We start from the raw sequence: 21168 nt of genomic DNA, 5'->3' as shown, positions 1-21168 counted from the left end.
CCTGCCCCTGCCCCTGCCAGAGGGGAACTGCTACCCTGGCTCCGGCCTGGGCTGTTTATAAAGGCCCGGCCCTGCCCTCTTCTGGTCACCTGACCTGTCTGGTTGCTGTGGCAACCAGCATCTGAGCTGCCCCTGGTGATTGGCAGCTCCTTAACCCTATATTAGTCACAGGACAGCTCCTTGATCCTGTGACAGTAACACTCTTCTCAAATCATTTTGTATCCCCTAAAAGGGAAGAGCAAAATATATTATAAATATTGCTATCCAGAAGGCTGACTAGTAGGATTTTTAAACAACAAGCTGCTGGCACATATTTATAAAAAGACGTTAACGTTTCTCTTTAAGCGTTCCCAGCCATATTCTTTTGCCCAAATCCCACTAATAGTTTTATATATCTTTATACCATGTTTTCCTATTTAAATAAACAAAACCTTTTTCTCTTTGCTATATAAACCACAGAAACTGAATAAATGTAACTTTAAAAAATATGCACATAATGCTGCCACCTGTTTAAAATAAATAAGAAAATAAAGAAGTATTCTCCATTCTTTCTGTAACAGTCACATTGATTGTTACTTGTCAAAAAAGCAAGTTAGTGTTTTCAGAACATAGAAAAAAAGAGAGAAAAAACATATTTGGAGAGTGCATGTAGTTTTGAGAAGCAGTTAATAAAAGGATGATTTTTTTTTTTACTTTGCTCTATTCTCCATGTAAGCAGTCTTTCTATACATCTGCAGGAGTGGGTCCTGGGACAGATCTTCTGCTGCTATCAGTTGGCAGCAGTGCTGTGACTTCTGAGGTGCTATGCCAGTTTATAGCAGCAGAAAATTGGCCCCATATGTCTTAATTGTTATATATTCTCTGTTCTTTTCTTCAAAAAGCCAAAAGAAGTAATTATTTACTCCTCTTTTCTTTAAGCATGTGAAGGGTGGTCTAATTTTTCCATAACTGTCACGTATTCATTATCTATGGCATTATCTGCTCTTTGGGTGCTGATAGAATAGTTAATCTCACATTTTAAAAGCACAGGAACTGAAAACTTTTCCAAAATCCATATTATGCTATAAGTGATTGTAGGTTACAGAATATGAAACTAAACCATGTTCTAGCTATAAAAGAGCACATAATGGGGGGGGGAATTATATCTCATTGCCTGTGTTTAAAAAATGCTGGTTTACCCCTCCCCCAAATCCCCTTCTCTTCCCCTAGAAACAAAGCCTTGTTTGTTCCTTGTCTGCTTGTGAGGTCTTTGCTGCTGCCCTGTGTGGGTGCAGAGCCCCATACTTAAATGCTTTCCATACCCAAGGAAGGTAAGGAACAGGATACATCAGGAAACTGATAAATCCCAGCTCTAGTAGATAAATGAAGATGTTTGTCTTTGAATTAAAGCCATTTAAAGTGAGGTGCATCTGAGGTGCACAAAAACAAATATGTTTACATGAGATTATACTGATAGTGTTAGGTAGCCTTTACTGTGTAGATTTCATCACTCCTTTCCTCAATTAGTCACAGAGCCTCTATCCATCAGCCTTTTACATTTCAAATTCTGACAATCATTCACTGCTTCTTATTGGGTACTTAGTTTATAGCAAAAACAAAAGATTGCCCCAGGGTGATACTTTAGGTATGTGATTAACCAGAATTAAGAGGTTTAAAGTTTTTATAAACAATCTTAATTTTCCTTGTCATTTTGTTTGAACCAAGTTGTTTTCTCTCCCAGTATTAAATATTATGTTTTGAAATGCTGTGTTTTTTTTAACTGAAAATTAAAAAATGATGCACTTACATTCATTCTTACCATTTAAAGGCTTTCTTCTCCCTTCTGATATTCACAGTCATCCTGGCTATAAAATAAACCTTAAAAACTACTTTAAAAAATTAAAATCTCAAAAAGTTTTGTTTATATGATGCTAGTTTCTTCCTGTTTTGTAGACTTAACTGGTAACGTGACTTGTTTTAATTGTTCTTTAAATTCTAATTGTTAACATACTTCAGATCTTACAAAGTTTTGTTCTAAGAAATTTCTCCCTTAAAATGCCTGTCTGCTCTGAAATGAATTGTCCAGGATTAAAACCGTTACTCTAAGAAGAACAAGAACTTAAATCCAAAACTAATGATAAAATAGTCCACACTATTTTTGTACCCCAAACTTTCTTCAGATATGCTGAAATATCTCAGAGAAGCTGTACTCCCACTGTGAAAGTGCTGAGGTTTATGTTACCGGGTCAGATAGGGGCTTTTGTGAAAATCTATCTTTAGGGCTTAGTACAGACATTTGGAAAACCCAAGCCAGAATTGATTTCATCTTGGCAGTTTAGTCTAATCTGCATAGATTGAACCGGCAAGCAAGTGACTAGACCAGTGGTCACCCACCAGTCGATTGACTGGTCAATCACGGAGCCTCGGACAGTTGATCTGAGGCTGTGGGGGCTGAGTGTATGTGCAGGTGCTGCCCCACCAGCACGTCAGTCTGTGAGGGGACATTGGCTCAAAATCTGATACCTGGATTTCCAGGTATCAAATAAAAACACCCCGGAAAACAGTGGTGGGACAAGCAGGGGCTTGGACCTCCAGAGAGGTCTTTATGGTGCCCCCAGCTGCCCTAGCATGTGTGGGGGTAGGGAGGCTGCTTAGGGAGCATGAGTCCTCTGCAGGGCCCACAGCGCCGCCCCCCCCCCCCCCATGGCAGCAGCTGTGGGGCGCTCAGGACCTGCTGTGGCCAGAGCTCCCACCAGCGCAGCCCAGCCTGATCGCCTCAGAGCTGGCACCGCCTGTCATGGGACCGGTCCGGCTCAGCGTGGCACCGTGTGGGGCCATGCAGCTTCAAGCAGCACCAGGGCTGCCCAGGCTGTCACCTGGGGGGCAGTGCTGCTCTCAGGGACAATGTGTTGTGCCAGGCTGGGTCCTGCCTTCACAGAGCCCTTGTGCCATTGGGTTGGGCTGGTTCCACGGAGGCAGGACCCGGCCCAGCACAGCACACAGTCTCTATGAGTGATGCCGGCCCCTGGGTGACAGCCCAAGTGGCCCTGGTACTGCCTGGAGCTGCACAGCCCCACGCAGCGCCACGCTGAGCTGGGTCAGCGCCGCATCAGGAAGCACAGGCAGAGTCGTTTGGTTTGGTTGAGGTCAATAGAAGAAGTCATGAGAGTGAAGTTGAAGAGCATCAGCTTTCCTTAGCAGCATGTCAGTGCATCATAGAGTTGGAGCTTCATGCTTCATGGATGTATTAACTGGGAATGCCCAACTCCCAACTGGATTGAGGTGTAAGATAGTTTCCCAGCGGAGGCTGACCATTAATATGATCTTCTCTCATCAGATGCAAGCTCTCAACATGCTTTGCAAGAATGGATAGTGTAGGCATGCATATGCAGGTTAATGGATAGCCCTAAAGTGAGGACCAAAGAGTCAGTATTTTACTTTTCAAATCTTTTTCACGTAGTAAAATATTTTAACAAAAAACTACGATTGGTGTGTGCAGCGTGCAGGCTTGCGTTGTGCACCCCAATTGTAGCCTGACCATGAAGTGTTTGTAGAGAGCCAGCAGCTATCTTTTCAGTGTTTTGTTTTCTCCTTTTAGTAGTTATCCAGCCACAATTGAAGTTTTTAAATATCATGTTAGTTTGTTATAAATTTTAATCCAGAGTTGCAGTAGGGCAAACTTTTATGTTATCTTCAACACTTTTTAAGTAGCTGTTTGAAAAGCCATTAGCAGTGTTTAAAAATATTTAATGCTTGTTAACAGCATGACCCAATTTAAATACAAAACAACACGTCAAACAACTTTTCAACAATATTTTTTATTAAGGACTTGTAAAGTTACTTAACAATACTGGTATACTTTCTTGCTATTTCTATCTTCAAACAAAGATTTAGCTTATAGACAAGCAACCTGGTAACTGTTTAAAACGAATGGATGCTGACCCAGTTTCTGCTCACTCCTTAAATGTATTTCGTTTCTGTGACATAGTAGAGCATGGCTGAATTAAATACATAACAGTAGTTGTGATTTTGCTGGTTCAGTACTTTAATAGCTTAGGCTTTGCTTTAAATTCATTTAGAATACTTTTATTTTAACAGTGCTGAATTTGAAAATAGAATATAGTTACTTTTTTAATTATACATATAATTAGTGTCTAGGTTTTTAATCATTTCCCCAAATTATTCTAACAGTACAATTAAATCAAAACCAAATGTTGTTATAGTAAAAGATGCTGACTTCTAGATGAGACTGATTGAAAAAACAGTTTGTATTATATAAATTCATGGAAGTTAATGAGTTTTGTTGACATTTCTATTTCAGATAATCAGCACTTTCCAGTACTTTGATATCTTTTAGGAATACTATTAATATGAAATCCAGTCACTTTTTAAAGGTGAATGGTATAAATTTTGTGTTTTAATAGGATACCATGATATTTTTCATTCCCCAAAATAATCCACAGCTACAAAGATTGCCACGTTTATTTAAGATATGAATGAAAAGCTATGGAAAAATTTATATTAGTACGTCTGAAATGTTCTAAAGTAGTACCACAAAGATATAAATATATAAACGTGATCTCATTTAACACACTTTTTTTTATCTGAATGATGGAATGACTAGCACATCGATGAAATTCACAGATTAATATCAACTTCTGCAATTGGCTATAATTACTGGAACAATTTTAGAAAAATTACAAGAAAGTTTTGCAACCTAAATAACCCAAGTACTTAAAAGCTGAGCAGTGCCAAATGTATGGTTTGCTGTCTATGCACCCTTAACTTTGGTTTGCTTCTCCTTTCAACCTTTGTACTGAATGAGACATGAAACCTAGAGGGGAAATTAGTAGTAGATGATCATATAATCAAAGACTATATCATAAGCAGGGATCCTGGTTTCCTCTGTTTAAAAATGGCAAATTCTCTGATTAAAAATCACAAATTCTTCCCTCAAAATCCACATTTTTCTGCCATTAAAATGAAACTCCTCTAATACATACGAATCAGTTGAACACAATGTTTTACTGATATATTTATGATTTTAAAGCAACTTGGAAGTCTACCACTGCCTCAATCATTATAATAAAATAAATTCTAAATACCTATACATTTTGGTATTTGATTATGGTTTTTTAATCATGAAAAATCAGAGCTCTCCCTGCACCCTTCATCACGAGAATACAGGCTAAGTAATGCTCTTTTGAGAGAGAGATTTTCATTTCTTTTTCCCCACTCTATGCACAATTTCCTCCAGCTCTTTAAAGAGCAAAATCCTAAACCTCCTGCAATGCAAGAATGAGTTCCACCATTGCAGTTAACAAAAACAGGCTGTTTTTCCAAAGTGAGAAATTATGGACTACTGATGCCTTGTGCTGAATGTAGAGTATGTTTTGAAAGTCTGGTATAGTTTTCTCCCTCTGCCATTTTAGGGGATGAGGGGTTTCTTCCCCATGTGGTTCTCCTACTTAGGGGAGTGGGGTCTCATGGGGATCATCATGGAAGTAAAGAAACTACAGTAGTAAAGAATTATAAAAAGTAGTTAAATCTTTGTAGAATGTCATGGAACAAAGAAAAGGTACTTCTGTAGTGTGAGGCCTGTTACCTTCCTGCTGAGGATGAAAGGCCCATAGTAAACAGCAGCAGGGTTAAGGCTTCTTAAAAAGAAGTCGCAAGAATCCTTTATAGTGGAAATTAAGTCAGATATGAGGATTGTTACTAACTTATCCTCTTAGAAAATACCTAACAGTATTCTAGGTGTTCTTCTATATGATTTAAAATTCACCCTGTCTAAAGGAGCTATCAGTTTTTCTTTTGTGCTGAAACAGCCTGTCATCCCAGGTCAAATGATGGCTTCTTAACCAGAGGTCGTACGTGCTTTAAATGTACAGGAGGGTATAATGAAAGGGTACTGGATGAAATGAGAGGAAAAGAAATACTTTAAGGAAAAATGCTTATGTTACAATGAGATGTATTAGTTTCCCAAGGCCAAGCAGTAGAAGCTCCAACTTATTAGGATAATTTAAAACTGGAGAATACACTTTAGGGGATGTTATTAAAATAACAGGATTTAAAATTAGGTGATCCACTATATACGTTCCATTGTTAAGCATTTAGTGCTCTCTAATATCAATATTGAACTGTTAGATCTCGATGAATATACCTGGCTTGTCTGATGCTTTGAAAAAAATTATTATTAAGGAAGTTAGATCATATGAATGATCATTTTGATTTTAACATATTTTGATTGCAACCATTTTATTATTTTAGTTGCATGTTTTGCACTACCTCTAAATAGAGATCCAGACTTTCAAACAGTTGGATGCCATTTTGGTTCACACTGTTCAGAAAATCTGGACTATTACAGTGAAATCTCAACAGTGACAAACAGTTATTTTGGTTGTACATCCTGTGAGAATCAATATAGATGTATGGTTTGTACAGTTGTGGTTTGTAGGGGTTTATGAGTTTTCGTATAAATCACGTTAAGGACATTTCTTTTTCTTCTGCAGACATATTTGAATTATAGTTTTAAAATACATATTGTTTTGACTCCTTAGCTATGAATCCACGAATCACCCAAAGCGCTCCAGTGAAGCAGCCACCTTCATTAGCTCCTCAGAGTCCTCAAGGAGGTGTGATGGGCAGTGGCAACTCCAGTCAGCAGCAACAGATGAGATTGCAACAGTTGCAAATGGAGAAAGAGAGACTGCGACTGAAGCATCAAGAACTGCTTCGGCAGGTGAGGCCACAGGTTAGACACATGCTTCCACTATATCTTCTTATTTTTGTATGTTTCTGTTGTGCTTAAATTGTACTTTGAGTGTAAAACGTGAGTGACCACATGCAAGGCTTTAAGCCCCAGAAGGACCGCAGGATTGTGCTACCTTTGTTTTGTTGCATCATCAGCTCAGCATGGAAGCCTCAGACATACCTTGTGAAAGGTGTTTGCTTCAGCAAAATTCTTTGCTTACTGATATTCAGGTGGCAAACTTAGGAAAGCAGCACAGGCTGATGATCTTACCTGAGAGAGAAGATTTTTTTCCATGTCCAGTAAACCTGGAACCATGCAGGAGGCAGAAAGGCTGGGTGCCTACAGTATTTCTTTAACCATCATTTTAGGGGAGCAAAAACCTTTTTGAATAGACAACTATTCAAAAAGGGTATATTTTTAGAATACATCGCTATCTAGAAGGATCCCAAAGTCCTTATAAAGTTCTGTACTATACATGGAAGAATTGTCTTATTGCTGAAAGCTATCCAATTGGGAATGAATTGTCAGGTTGGAAAATTTATTATCAACCATTCTTGGCTTTGAACAGGAGGTTCTCTTATGTGCAGGTATTTCAGACTTGTGCTTAAACTGAAAGCTGTTCCTTTTAGAACTTTTTCTAGTACCAGAAAATGGGCATCGAGAGTTTATTTACTGGGGTATCTCTTTAGGAATTGGGAACTTTGGATTTCAGATTCCAACTTTTTTCATTTGTGAACTTTGATTAAATTATTTAAAACTCCTGCTTCTGTTTTTTCCATCCATAAAATGGCAATCACTGCCTTTCTCATAGGATATTTTGACGTTTCATTTGATCAAAATGACTTTGAAGATGGAAAATATTACAGAATTTTTGCTATTATTTAGTTAACAGCACAGTCTTTTCAAAGAGTAATGGCAGTATTAGCAGGAATAGAGGAAAAAGAAAACTTAATGTAACGCAGTTTTGTTAAACCTATGTCTAATGTTGGGTAGGGACATAACAAATACATATATCTACCATTTAGTAACAGATGGGAACACGTTATTATACTAATTATATGTTGTGCTGGAAGCAGCTCTTTATATGAGGAAAATTAAAAAAACATTTACATTAGAAAGGTCTTACCTTGTCATGACAAGGAAGTAATTCCAATAGCATTCACTTAAAGCCAGCCAAACTTGTTGAATATTATAATCCCTTTTACTCTGTTTTTTTTAAACTGGCTTTTAATGTAACATTTTACCCGGATTTGATTTATAGACAACAAATTTTGGTTTAGTTTTTGCAACCAAGTTACTCTGGAGACTGTGATATTTTGTTCCAATAAACAAAAGTTCTATTCATTTCATTATCTTTGGTAGGAAGTTGGCTGTTCTTTTGTCCTAGATATTTAGGTATTCTAAGTTTAGAATATTTGGAAGTTTTTTGACTTGGGTGAAGCACTAATCTCTTCTTTGACAAGAAAGAACCTTAATCTTATCCTGTTCACTTCTCATTTTGGGTGATGGGCTTTATATCAGAAGATAACATCTTCATGTCCTCAGAGATAACTTCTTTTTTTCTTCATCACACCTGCAGTAGACTGTCCTTGTCCTGGAATCTAACTCCCATGATCTTTTGTACTCAGGGCCAGATTGTAGATATCTTTATCGTCTCTGGATACAAGATCGGAGATCCTTATAGAGTCCAGGGCTTTTTCTTTTCTTTTCATTTCATTTCAAATACTTCAGATAAAAACATGTCTTTAAGATAGCATCTGGTCTCTCTCTGCTTCAGCACCTGGGCTTCTGTTGTTCCTGCTTTGCTATTAATCCTCCAACAAATGTCTACCCTGTGCTAGCATGCTCTTAGGTAGGACTTCTAATTTCCTTCTTCCCTCAGTTCTTTGGGAGAAATCTGACTAACTTTGGATGGAGTGACCACCAGTTTCCTTCGTATTTTTTCCCTGGGCGTTTAAGCTTCTACGTCATTCATGTACTCAGTTTTTTGTTTCATTGTGCGGTGATTTTCATCGGCTCTTAATTCTCTTATCCTATCTCATCTTGGGCTGTCTTGGGGACTTGATACTACAGGATGGTGTTTGTAAGTCAGCCTGCACATCTGAACCATGCAGCTTTAAAGTAATTTGTATCCATCTTATTTTTTACTCTTAGGCATTGCGGAATATCAATCCCAGCACAGCAAATTCTCCAAAACATCAGGTAGGCTCTTAACTGATGTTTCAGCATAATTAGAAGTGGGGAAAAAAAACATTAAATTAGGCTAGGTGAGGAGCTTGTGAAATCATCCTGAAAAACAACTAGCCATTCGCTTTTTTGAGCCACCGTCATTACCCTAACATCTGTGTTTTAAAATGGTACATTACTTCAATATTATTTCAGTCTTTCAAAACAATTGGGGAATTTGTTACCTTTTTTTTTGCATTGTATTGCAAATAACTTTCTCTTGTTGATCATTCTTGAGGATACTGAAGTACCAATTCTGATCCAATCAGAATAGATAATGTATCTAACCTCCCATTAAATATAATACAGAGTAGCTTGTGGTGTTTAAATACTATTCATATGCTTGAAATGTGGTGGTGTTCTTAAGCACAGTTTGTCTAAACAAATCCCATCTAATGATTAACGCTCCTGTAAATTAAGGAAATAAACAAACTCATCTAAAATGCATGCAAGGGATTTAAAGGCAGCAAGCTTGTAAATACAGTATCATTAAGAATAGATTAAACTGCTGAAATAGTTTCTGAAATTGAATTATGTACAACATGGAAATCAGGTTAAATAGGCTTTGGCACAGATATAGTTTGTGCATAGATTTAAAAAAAACTATGGAAAAAGAAACTGCAAGAACGTAAAGAATAACTGGGTTCTGGGTAAATAATTGAATGTGAACTCCTAGACCATGGAGAGTTGAAAGCAATGGAATGTTTAATTTGGAAGGTGTATTTCCCTAGATGTCTTAAGCCTTAGTTTCACTTTGAGGTTGTTACAGTCATCATGTGTAATATTCTTAATATGCCCATTCTTTGGATATTACGCATATTGGCAACTTGAATAGCACATACAAGCTATATGTTGTTTTTGTAATAGGAAAACAAAACAGAATAAAGATACTAATATTATACATTTCCACTACCACAAGAGTCACTTCCCAGGACATGCTGTGTTGCCAAATGGAGCTTCAGAACATATCTTACAAAACTTCTATAAGCTTTTACGTTGTAAAAAGAAATCTTCAAAATAAGGACTTCATGAAAACATGTGCTGTCTAACTGATACCCTAGAGGGGAAAAAAACCTCTAAAGTCTAACTGTGGTAACTAAAATGCCATTGTTAACTAATTCAGTGATCATTCTTTGGAGAATTGGCTACTTAATGTGTATTTACATCATTGTTGGTTGCACTGGTGAGGTATGGGATAACTGTCCCTAAATTACACTGGGATGAGGGGTGTTATTCAAGTTCTTTCCAGTCTCTCCTTAAATTCAAGTTAAGACACAAGTAGCCACCAACAGATGGTAAAGAGATGCTTTTCTTCCTGAGTTCTAGATGTCATGTCTCTAGCATCCAAGCTGGCATCCTTTTTTCGTATGTTCCCCATTTTACCCCTTTCATATATCAGAACTTAGACATTCTCTTTCTCTTACAGCAGCCATCAAAGGTGCTTGTGGATGACACAGAAATATACATCAAATTGAAAGATATTGTACTGCAAATAAATATTTAATAAAGTTAAAAACAAAATAGTACAGTGAGCGTAGTACCAATTGTTCATTTTCATATTTAACTCAGTAACAAGATTGGGTTCAAAATACTCAGGTTTCTAGTTGCAACACAAAATGGTACAGAAGCTACAGAGACCTTGCTGCACAGTGTGCTTTATAGGGTCATGTGTATAATAGTTGAATGAATTAAAACGGGTACAAAATAATACAATGGTTTTTGGTCAGGATTGATTTAAACATTTTTGCTAGTGGTGGCTTCTGTAAGTCATAATCATGTGGATCTCTTCTGGATTAGCATCTAAGTGACACCCTCAGTCTTATTCTACAGGCTGGAACTGGTGAATGGGCATGCAGGGAGATCAGGATTACATATGAGTTTGTTTAGTTCAGGCTTACATCAGACTCACCCTTGTTCCCAAGAGGATGTGTGGGACCTATTATATAGTCTGCCCTTTTTGGTAAGGGACTCAGTTGGGTTTCAGAGTGTGACCTGAGGGAGAGACAAAAGTGTGCAAGCAGTAGGTCACTCTGCTGTTGGCCTGACAGCTATTGTTCCACTAGTTGTATAACAAAATCTGAATGTATATTTAATGCTTTCTTCATATGTCACTTTAACAAGGCAATGAGTGGTCAGAGATGGAAGGAAATTTGAACACATTAAAAACAATTCTTGAGAGCTTATGCTTGCAAACAGTTTTGGCCTTTCCTATCAGTAATACTTAGGCAGTCCCAATTTGCAAAACTGTTATAAGTCTTGGACAGCCTGATAAATTCCTGTCTTCACTTGGGGGGAAAAAAATACAAAAGTGTGATAAATTTCTTCAGTAGACTGCTTATTGCTGTCAGATCATTCCTGTGTTTGACAGATACAAATTCATCAATTCAGACTGGATTAGCGCTCCCATAATAGATTTTTTTGGTTTGGGTCAGGGGGAAGGGAATTTGTTTCTTTTAAAGTTTCAGGAATTATTGAAAGTGCTTCAAGGTGTCACCACTTTGGAAGCTTCCAAAAGCAGATTAGGCAAATATTTGCTGAGGATGGTTTAGACAAAAACAAACCTTTCTTTAGTAGGGAATTGGACTAATGACCTCCCGAGGTCACTTTCCAGTCCCAACTTTTCTGTGAATCCATGTTGGATCCAGCACTGTTATTACTAGATTAATTAAGTCCTGTAATGGTCTTACGTCCAGAAGTTAAAGAAGCTATTATCTCTCAGATGAGCCCTTGTGCAAAAAAACCCATATCTCATATCATTTGGTTAGGGATTTCTCCCATCTGGGGTGAATGCTGGCAACCTTGTATTAAGGAAACTTTGACTTTACTGGCAGTCCTGAGACTACCTTGACCCATTTAAGTCCGCTCTTGCAACCAAATAAGATAATTTTGGACTCTTTGGTCACTTTCTTTTGGCAGGGGACAAAAATCAAGTGTTCTTGACAATTCTTTTAGCTGTCATTTGCCTTTGGCAATTAATATGAGATATTTGAATCATCTGTTCTGTGCTCAATAGCATCTGTGCTATTACCAGGGTTGAGGGTTGTGAATTAGGACATTATTTAAGCATATTCTTTGTGCTGTCCTAAACAGGGATGTTTTCCTGAACTGGGGTGTTAGTGAGACAGCACTTCTGTGAAATTCTTTGGCAGAATATTAATTCCTTAATACACCAGTGTGTGAATCTAACATTGTTTTATCATCCATTGGTATGGTTGAAACTTGCTAAAGGAAAGTGCTCAGACAGAGCTTCAGCTCACATTTACATAGTTAAGATCTGATGAAGAAGTTGCTTAATTTAATTTATTGCTAAAAAATGAAAAAATGATGCAGGGAGCACTCTAGTATACTATTTTGCAAGTGTCTAGCAAATGTAAACGAGACAGACTGTGAACAGTCCCAGTTAGTGAAGGGGAGTTCTCTGTGGTCAGATTCTGGGCTGCATGCTGGCTGGCGGAAGAATGCTCAAAATGTGAAATTCAGTTCATTAATTTTACTGGAAAGGCAGCATTTGTGTTTCAGCTTTCGTGGGTACTGTAGTTATAAATATTCCTTGGCTCCTAGAATTGCATACCTGAACGACTTACTCAGAACAATAAATCTAAGTTAAATTTAAGTTTGTTTATTGGTTTAATATGTGGTGACAGCAGAACTATTAATAGTACAAGGAGTTTCATGCTTCTCTGTTCATTCAAATGTGGGAGATGTTTGAGCATCAACAGCCAGAAGTTACAGGGAAGAATATTTATTTTTACATATGCGTAACTTAAACTAAAAGTATTGTCCCTTTAGGCAAGAAACAAGTTTCTAATGGACTTAAAGGCAAAATCATTTTGCTATTTTCTCTTTTGCCCACTTGTCTATATAACCAGGTGCATGGGAATCATTTATCTTTCCAATGAGACAACAGCTCATGAATCCATCTTTTCTCCTGCATTTTTACTTGTCTTTAACTCCCTACAGACTAGTGCTTATGACTACACTGGAGCTGTAGCACACTGCATTGAATTTCCAGTGCATACTTGTGCTGTTTTCAGGTTCAGAGTTTATTCATTTTTGCATCTTATTACAGCATCATTTCCATCTCCATCCTAGTGCTTTCACTACAGTCAAACTAGCACTCAGATGTTATTCTAATTAAGTCCTAAAAATGATGCAACGGATGTTGCATAAGGAATATAGGCACTAGAGTATTTTCTTTTTTTTTTTAAAGGCTAGAAATTATGCAAAAGAAATTTAAGTCTAGAGGCTGCTCGAATAGCTAGGCATCAGCCAGTTTTTCAAAATGAATACAAGCCTATGAAAATTAGGATTCTTAGATGATTCTTGAGTCAAAACCCAGTTTGAAGATTCCATTCATACTTGGTAATTGCAGTGTAATATATTTGGCTTGCTTATGCATATTAAGTGTTTGCCAGATATGTCAAAACTTTTCCACACCGGGCCAGATCAATCAAGTTAGGTGCTACCAATGCCTTGCTTTTTAGATACATGGCAATGGAGTGAACCCCATAGTGCAGGGTTAGGTGTCTTGGCTCCCTTTACTATGCCTAGGGAGATCCAAGAAACCTATGCTGAACAGAGAGCTGCATTCAGCTAAGAAATTCTGAACACAAAGATGCATCTGAACTCCTGCTCCCATCTTGAGCATAGGCACCTAAGTAAGAGCAGCAAGAGAAGGGACTTCTGTTAATTTAAGATATAGACCATAGGACCTGCTTCTGAGCATAGATGCCTACAAGCCTCCTCACAAAGCATACAGGAGGGCTTGTTCTTCTTATAAGATGACACTGCTGATGGAGCATGTGGGTGCTGCCTGCCTATACTACCCTAGTGTTTTGAGTACTTGCCCTAGAAATAGAAAGCTAGTTTAGAATCCCTCCTTGGCCTGTGGGAATTCAAATACTCTTTTCCCAGCTCCTACAAGAAGTAGGTGGTCAAGTAGCTGCCAGGCAAGAGCCTAGGCTGTGTAGGGTCATTCTTTTGTTGAAACTGTGCTGCTCTTGGAAAGGAATGCGGGTTTCAAGCAGCCTGAAGGAATGCGAATGACAGAGAGCCTGATGCTGTAGTTTGGTGGTTGGGGTGCTCACCTACATGGAAAAATTCCAGGTTCCTTTCCCTGCTCTTAGAATTTATTACTTCTGTTTTTTATCTAAAATGCAGTCTGACACTAAGAACTAAACTTAGGATTCGGGTCTCCTAGACAATGTCTCTTAATGCTAACTATTGTGTACATGGTGAATACACCCACCACATCCTGCTCAGTGTATTTTTGAATGAAGTTCCTCTGGTTACTGTGTAGTAGCCATCTCCTGAACACATCTGCTAGTTTGGGCTCTTCAGGTGCTGCTCTGCTCACACTCTAAGCCCAAATGGGGCTTGATATATGCAAGTTCTTGACATGTGCAGAAGGCACAACTGTAGCTATATAGGCAACTTTCAGATCAAATAGGGAGAAACCTAATGAGTTTAGTTACCTAGGAGCCTCCTGAGCTGGGTTAAGTGGCTGCTTGTGGGTGCAAGAGAGTTAGGGTCTCTACTTAGGATTTAAACGCTTAATCTGCCACCTAAACCCAGTTTTAGCTGCCTAGTTCCTTTTGTGATTGAGTAGAATATCTCTTGTATTGAGAGTTAGAGGTACACATAGGAAAACCTACAGGCTGAGAAAGGAACAAATTATTACAGGAGCATTTTAAAGGTTTAAGAGTTTTGGTAACAGTAACTGCCAAACTGAAAAACAGTAGGAAAGTGAACGTTACATTTTATACGTTACTGAATGAGGACCTAGTCCTGAAAACAAATGCCTGCATTCTGCAAGGTTCAGTGCAGGTGTAGGACCTAAAAATGTTTCATTCATAGTTTATAAGCCTGAAGATAACAGAATTATCTGTTTATACCCTACAAACAAGGGCATTTCCCTAGTAGTTTTGACTAGTTCCTTTTCTTCCTTTTTAGTGTTTAGATGTGGTCTTTGCCTGAGCAGCAATATGTTTGTAAATAAAAAATGCTTAGGCTGATTTGTGTGGTGTAACCATGCCCCTGCTCAGATCGCTTGCAAGGATTTGTTCCTGATTTTGTATATGAAAACATAAGCTTTTACAGATTGAGCTGAAGTTACAGACCCATTTGCTCCTGAGATAATACAAGATTCTTAAACAGTGGGGGTGAGGGGTAGTAGAGATAGGGGTGACCGCACTTGGTGCTAGTTTGTGGGGTAGGTGGTAGCAGCCATGCATTTGCAACTGTAAATGTGGCTGCAGCAATTAAAATATGACCACATTATTAATTTGGGTTATAGCGATCTAGTATAATATTGTTACACTGGTAGAGCATTCAGCTTCAGTTTGAGTGAGTTGCATGTTTCATGAATAGCTTGTAAATATAACATTTTGTTTAACTAAAATAAACAAGCTTGGAAAAGAACAGCTGGATAAGTTGCAAAGTGCTGAGATCACTCTAAAGTCACTTTCTCCAAGGAGTTGACTCTCATTTTGTGTTTCTAGATAATATCCAAAATTAGAAGTATATACTAACAATAGGAGTGTTAAGCTTTTATTTACCCTGAGGTAGTTAGAAAACTTTGACATACTTACAGAAATAGGAGGTCAAGTCATAGTAATCTCAACCAGAATTTTGTCATAGTTATATTTGTGCCTCTAGAAGGTCAAAGAGTTCTAATAGAAACATATTTTAAAGATGTGAATAAAAATCTCACATTTTCAACTAAAGTAATGAAAAAACAGGTTATTTTCATAGTCTGGAAATCTTTCTAAACACCCTGTGTCATTCAGAATAGCTGGATTATTAGTATTATTTTTTTAAATAACCAGAAAGTAAAAAAGACTAATCAGCAATTACATGATCATAGAAAATTCTTCTATACACCTATACAGAGGCTTCCTTTAAATGGTTGATGTAAGATTTCCAGAGAACACAAGTCATTCAGTAGACTTGCAGTGTTATGAAATAGTATAATTAATTTACATTTGAATTTCTGGTCAGCCTGTCAGTAATTAGTATTTTTTCCATCATGAGCCAATCTTAACAGGGGTTATAGTTTAATAATCCTCTTGGAAAATGCTGTTGTGAAATCTTGACAAAATAGCTTTTTAGTGTAGTCAGTTTTTATCTGCGTTGCACCGGTCTACTCCTAGATGAACCTTTCATGCTTTTGGCAGTGAAGTACATTTAAATCCAATAAAAACTGAGCACTGAGTGCATACCCAGTCTCATTTGCTATTTAATCAAATGTTTATGGGTTTTGTAGCTATTTGAATACTTCTCAGAAGTTGTTGCCACACATTTATGCACTGTTTATCACCAAATGATGAAAGAACCTCGTTTCTTTCTACCATGACTACCTTTGGACTGCTCTCCCTTGAGGTTAAAGCCCTTTTTTCTAAGTAACTTGTACACAGTTTTGCAACCTCCCCCCGAATTTTACTCCTTTCCATACAATTTGATTCTTGCAAGCTTGCCACATGGAGCTGAAATCTGGATCTTCAGCCTTACCAATTTTGTACTAGAAGCTTTTGAAAAATGGAGCTTTTAGAAAAACTGGAGTTCGGGGGTTTTTTTTAAGATATACTAAATGAGTTGGTGATGTGCACTGATGAGGTGCTCAGTCTTCATAGTGAGCTGTTATCTCAGTTAGTTGTATGCAAGCTCATTAGTACTAGTATTTGCATTATTGTCACTCCTTGGTGCCTTCAGACCAGGATGTTTTTATGTCAACCCCTGTGCAAACAGAGTGGAAAGGCGGATCTGATTCCAAAGAGTTTGTACTTGAAGTATGAGATGAGATAGATGGCTGATGATCACAATGATGCGGAAGCAATATTGGTCATCGTATGCAGTAGTCTCAACACTGTAATAGCCAGTTTTCTCAGTATTTTCTGCAGAGGAGAGTTAAACGGAGAGATCTTAAGAGCAATGAAGTGGCTGTGCATGTCTGGAGAGCTTCCTCCAAGCATAAAAGAAAGTATGGAAAGAAACACAAAGGTGTTTGTAAATTTAACGAGAAAGGGGAAGCTAGCTTAAGACAGGAAGAGACTGTGAAGGTCCTATGATCTAAGATCATAAGGTGGTAAAATTGATCAGGGAGACAAAGATAACATGGATGATAGGAAGGAGGGTGTGGAAATGGAAACTGTTGCATCCAGGGTGGAAGCAGAACTTCCAAAAAGATAATATACCCAAGTTAAAGTGACCAGAACTTACAATGCATAAAGAGTGACATTTCCAGTATGGAAAGGTAAGTATAAATACCACTGTACACAGTCCTTGTGATGCCTCATTTGAAATATACATGCCACTCCAGTTACCCACACGCTCCAGAAAATCCTAATAGGAACAGGATGGTAGGGAGAATGGGAAGCCTATTTGAGACGAGACTTTTCAAAGAGTTATAGAATTGGAGAAAATTAGGGTTGGAAGGAACCTCAGGAGGTCATCTAGCCCAGCTTCTTGTTCTAAGCAGGACCATTCTCAATTATAACATGCCAGCCAAGGCTTTGTCTAGCCAGGTCTTAAAAACCTCCAAGGATGGAGATTCCACCACCTGTCTGGGTAACTTTTTCTAGTACTTCACTACTCTCATAGCAAGAAAGCTTTTCCTGGTACCAAAGCTAAACTTCCCTTGCTGAAACTTGACCATTGCTCCTTGTTCTGTCATCTGCCACCACTGAGAACAGTCCAGCTCCGTCTGTTTTTCAACCACCCTTCAGGAAGTTGAGCGTTGCTCCCGTTAAATCTTCCTTAGTCTTCTCTTCTGCAGACTAAATAAGCCCAGTTCCCTCAGCCTCTCCTTAGAAGTCGTGTGCCCGACCCCGCAAACCATTTTCATTGCCCTCCACTGGACTCTTTCCAACCTGTCTACATCCTTTCTGTAGTGGGGGGGCACAAAACGACACAGTACTCCGGATGTGGCCTTGCCAGTGCTGAATAGATGGGAATAATTACTTCCCTCAGTCTGCTGGCAACACATCTACCAATGCAACCCTGTATGCTGTTAGTCTTCTTGGCAACAAGGGCACACTGCTCGTTCATATTAAGCTTATTGTCAAGTGTAACCCCTGGGCCTTTTTGCAGAGCTTTGTACAGGATTGTTCTCTCCTAATAGCAGAACTTTGCATTTGTCCTTACTGAACTTCATGAGTTTTCTTTTGGTTCAAATCCTCCAGTTTCTCTCTGTCTCTGAATCCCAGCCCTACCTTCCAGCATATCTACTACTCCCCCCACCTTGGTGTCATCTGCAAACTTGATGAGGGTGCACTCAGTCCCATCTTCCAGTTCATTGATGAAGATATGGAACAAAACTGGCCCCAGTTCCAACGCCGGGGGTACTCCAGTTGATTCCAACTGCCAGCTAGAGATCAAGCCCCATTGATTACTACCCTTTGAGCCTAATGATCCAGCCAGTTTTTTTTTTTAAAATCCTCTTACCTTACAGTCCAATCATCCAGCCCATACTTCCTTAACTTGCTTGCAAGAATGTTGTGGGAGACCATATTGAAAGCCTTGCTGAAGTCAAAGTATACCACATCCACTGGTCTCCCAACATTTACAGAGCCAGTCATCTCACTAAAGAAGGCAATCAGGTTGGTCAGGCATGACTTGCCCTTGGTGAATCCATACTGAGTGTTCCTATTTACCATCTTCTGGTCCAAGTACTTAGAAATGCATTCTTTAAGGACCTGCTCCCCATGATTTTTTTCCAACGACTGAGGTGAGGCTCACCAGTCTGTAGTTCCTTGGATCCTCCTCATTCTCTTTCTTCAAGATGGGCAATATATTTTCCCCTTTCCAGTAATCTGAAACCTCTCCCTATCACCACGAGTTTTCAAAACTAATGACCAATGCCTCTACAGTCACATTTTCCAATTCCCTCAGCACCCACAAGTGCATCACATCTAGCCCCATCAACTTGTACATGTCCTGCTTTTTTAAGTAGTCCCTAACCTGCTCTTTTGCCACTGTTGGCTGCTCACCTTCTCCCCATATTGCTGCAGTAATCTGGGAACTGACCTTGCCTGGGAAGACAGATAAAAAAGGCATTGAATACTTCAGCCTTTTCTACATCACCTATCAGTAGGTGGCCCCCCATTCAATATGGGACCCACACTTTCCCTGATCTTCCTCTTTTTGCTGGTATACTTGTAGAAACCCTTCTTGTATTTGTAATTTTGTACCTTTTCTTATTCAGTTTAGCATAACAGACTAAGAAGGGAATAAAATTGCATTTTCTAAATATGGGTGGAGCAAACACAAGAGAGAAACTGAGAGGCTCATTTTGGCTGGGGGGGAAAAACGGTTTATAACTATTTGATTCTGGGAGGTTCTACAATGACGTGAATGAGGAATGTGATCATTTTATGAAAGTTGTTTTTTTGCTGTTGAATGCAGTAGCCAGGGGACTGGATTCAGTGACCCAGGAAGTCCCTTCCAGTCCTATAATCTTTCTCTGTTATGCTGAGGATACATTTTGATTGGAAAGACAAACAGCTTATGTTTGATGCAGTACAGATGCTTCATACAGCACCACAAACTATTACTGGAGCTTGACTGTTCTCAGTGGTGGCAGATGACAAGGGTGTCAGGTTGCAGCAAGGGAAGCTTAGGTTGGATATTACGAAAAACTCTCTTGCTCAGAGGGTAGTAAAACGCTGGAACAGGTTATGTAGAGACGTGGTGGAAGCTCCATCCTTGGAGGTTTTTAAGGCCCGGCTCGACCAAAGGCCTGGCTGAAATGATCTAGTTAGGGGGGATGGTCCTGCTTAGAGCAGGGATTGGACTGGATGACTTCTTGAGGTCCCTTCCAAACTTCATTTTCCATGATTCTAAATCTCTAATGCAGAGACTGTCGTTCATGTTTGTCTGCTTCCCTTTCAGTCAGGACTGGGAATGCATATCCACAACGCAATAGCTGATTTGTTTGCAACAGTGATGCATGCAGTGATGGGCAGTTGTGTTAAAACTGTATGGAGGTCACAGTTGAGAGGGGTGGAAGGATGTATAGATGCAGTCTTTGCAGTTAGGAATTGTGTGTACCCTGGCCAGACCCCTGGCAGGGAGGGGAAGGGTGTAAATAAAGTAAGATGAGAACTTTCACAACTAGGATTGCATATATACACACAGTTGCATACATTGGTACACAGTGGGACCCCATAACCAATCAGCTAGTAAGTAACAAGCAGTCAGCCAGCAGTTCACATGCAGTTTTATTCAGGTGAGGTAGTAGGTTGAACAATTATGAAAAATTGGTCTGTTCATAAATCTGTTTTGAAGTGTTTTAAGCCGTTAAGAGAGCTGAGGAAGGGCAGCTTGTGCAAGAAAGGTTGTCCAGTATCTCTCCCAACTATACAATCCGCCTAATACAAGATATCACCAAAGTCTTTGCCTCTCATATGTTTCCTGGTCCATTGCAGCTACAACATCACTTCAACCTTTGTTCATAAATAATTTTCAAACAGGAAGAAGAGTGAAGTTCTTTGGTTAAATTGTTTACGAACAGCCCAACTGGTAATTTGGGTATTGTATTGTAGGTAGTATAATTACTTTAAAATATTTGCAGTGAAGCCTTCTTATTAATTAGAACAATTGGCTGTACTTTAATTTGTTGGCACAGAATAATTATTCTGTGGGGTTTATTACTGACTTCAAAAACTTAATGTATTTCTATTTGTATACAGTAACTTGAAGTATATAAAAATCTAAGTTATTGTGATGTTTCTGGCTGCACACAAATATTTCATGAGCCTGAAGTATTTCATTGAACTTGCTAATGTGTTCACTTCTTGTTTTTTAGGAATTAGCTCTCCGTAGCCAACTTCCAACAATGGAACAAGACAGTGGTTCTCAAAATCCAGTTTCGTCTCCTGGAATGTCTCAGGAACTGAGAACAATGACTACAAATAGTTCTGATCCTTTTCTGAACAGGTTTGTAGGAGTAGCTACTAGAGGAAAAAGATTGTGATTTAAGATTCTGTTCAGTACATGTAATAGTTTATTTTGAACATCTGTCTGTGCCAAAAGCCACAGCTGTAAATGAATCTTCCCTTAAATGGCAAGTCCAGTAAAAGTTGAGGATTAAAAGCTGTCTCCTGTGGGAGGAAATAGACTGTTCAGACTTGTAGAACGGATTCCTATTCAAAGTCATAACATGTTTGCCTATGCATAATCTGTTGACTAACAGTCATTTAAAATTACTGACT

At 38.6% G+C, this 21168-nt stretch overlaps 1 protein-coding gene across 1 annotated transcript in view; it reads left to right on the top strand.

Annotated features, from left to right (window-relative positions):
- Positions 1-21168, top strand: part of YAP1 (Yes associated protein 1) — a 127239-nt gene that overhangs the window by 89403 nt on the left and 16668 nt on the right. Inside the window, exons 4-6 of the mRNA XM_019528535.1 lie at positions 6540-6733; positions 8888-8935; positions 20763-20893. Coding sequence (XP_019384080.1) covers positions 6540-6733; positions 8888-8935; positions 20763-20893 — 373 coding nt within the window. The remainder of the gene's footprint in view (positions 1-6539; positions 6734-8887; positions 8936-20762; positions 20894-21168) is intronic.

The sequence above is a fragment of the Crocodylus porosus genome, unplaced genomic scaffold, assembly GCF_001723895.1.
Source record: "Crocodylus porosus isolate Cpor-Errol unplaced genomic scaffold, CroPor_comp1, whole genome shotgun sequence".
Lineage (NCBI taxonomy): Eukaryota > Metazoa > Chordata > Crocodylia > Crocodylidae > Crocodylus > Crocodylus porosus.
This window is presented reverse-complemented; position numbering and strand designations above follow the sequence as displayed.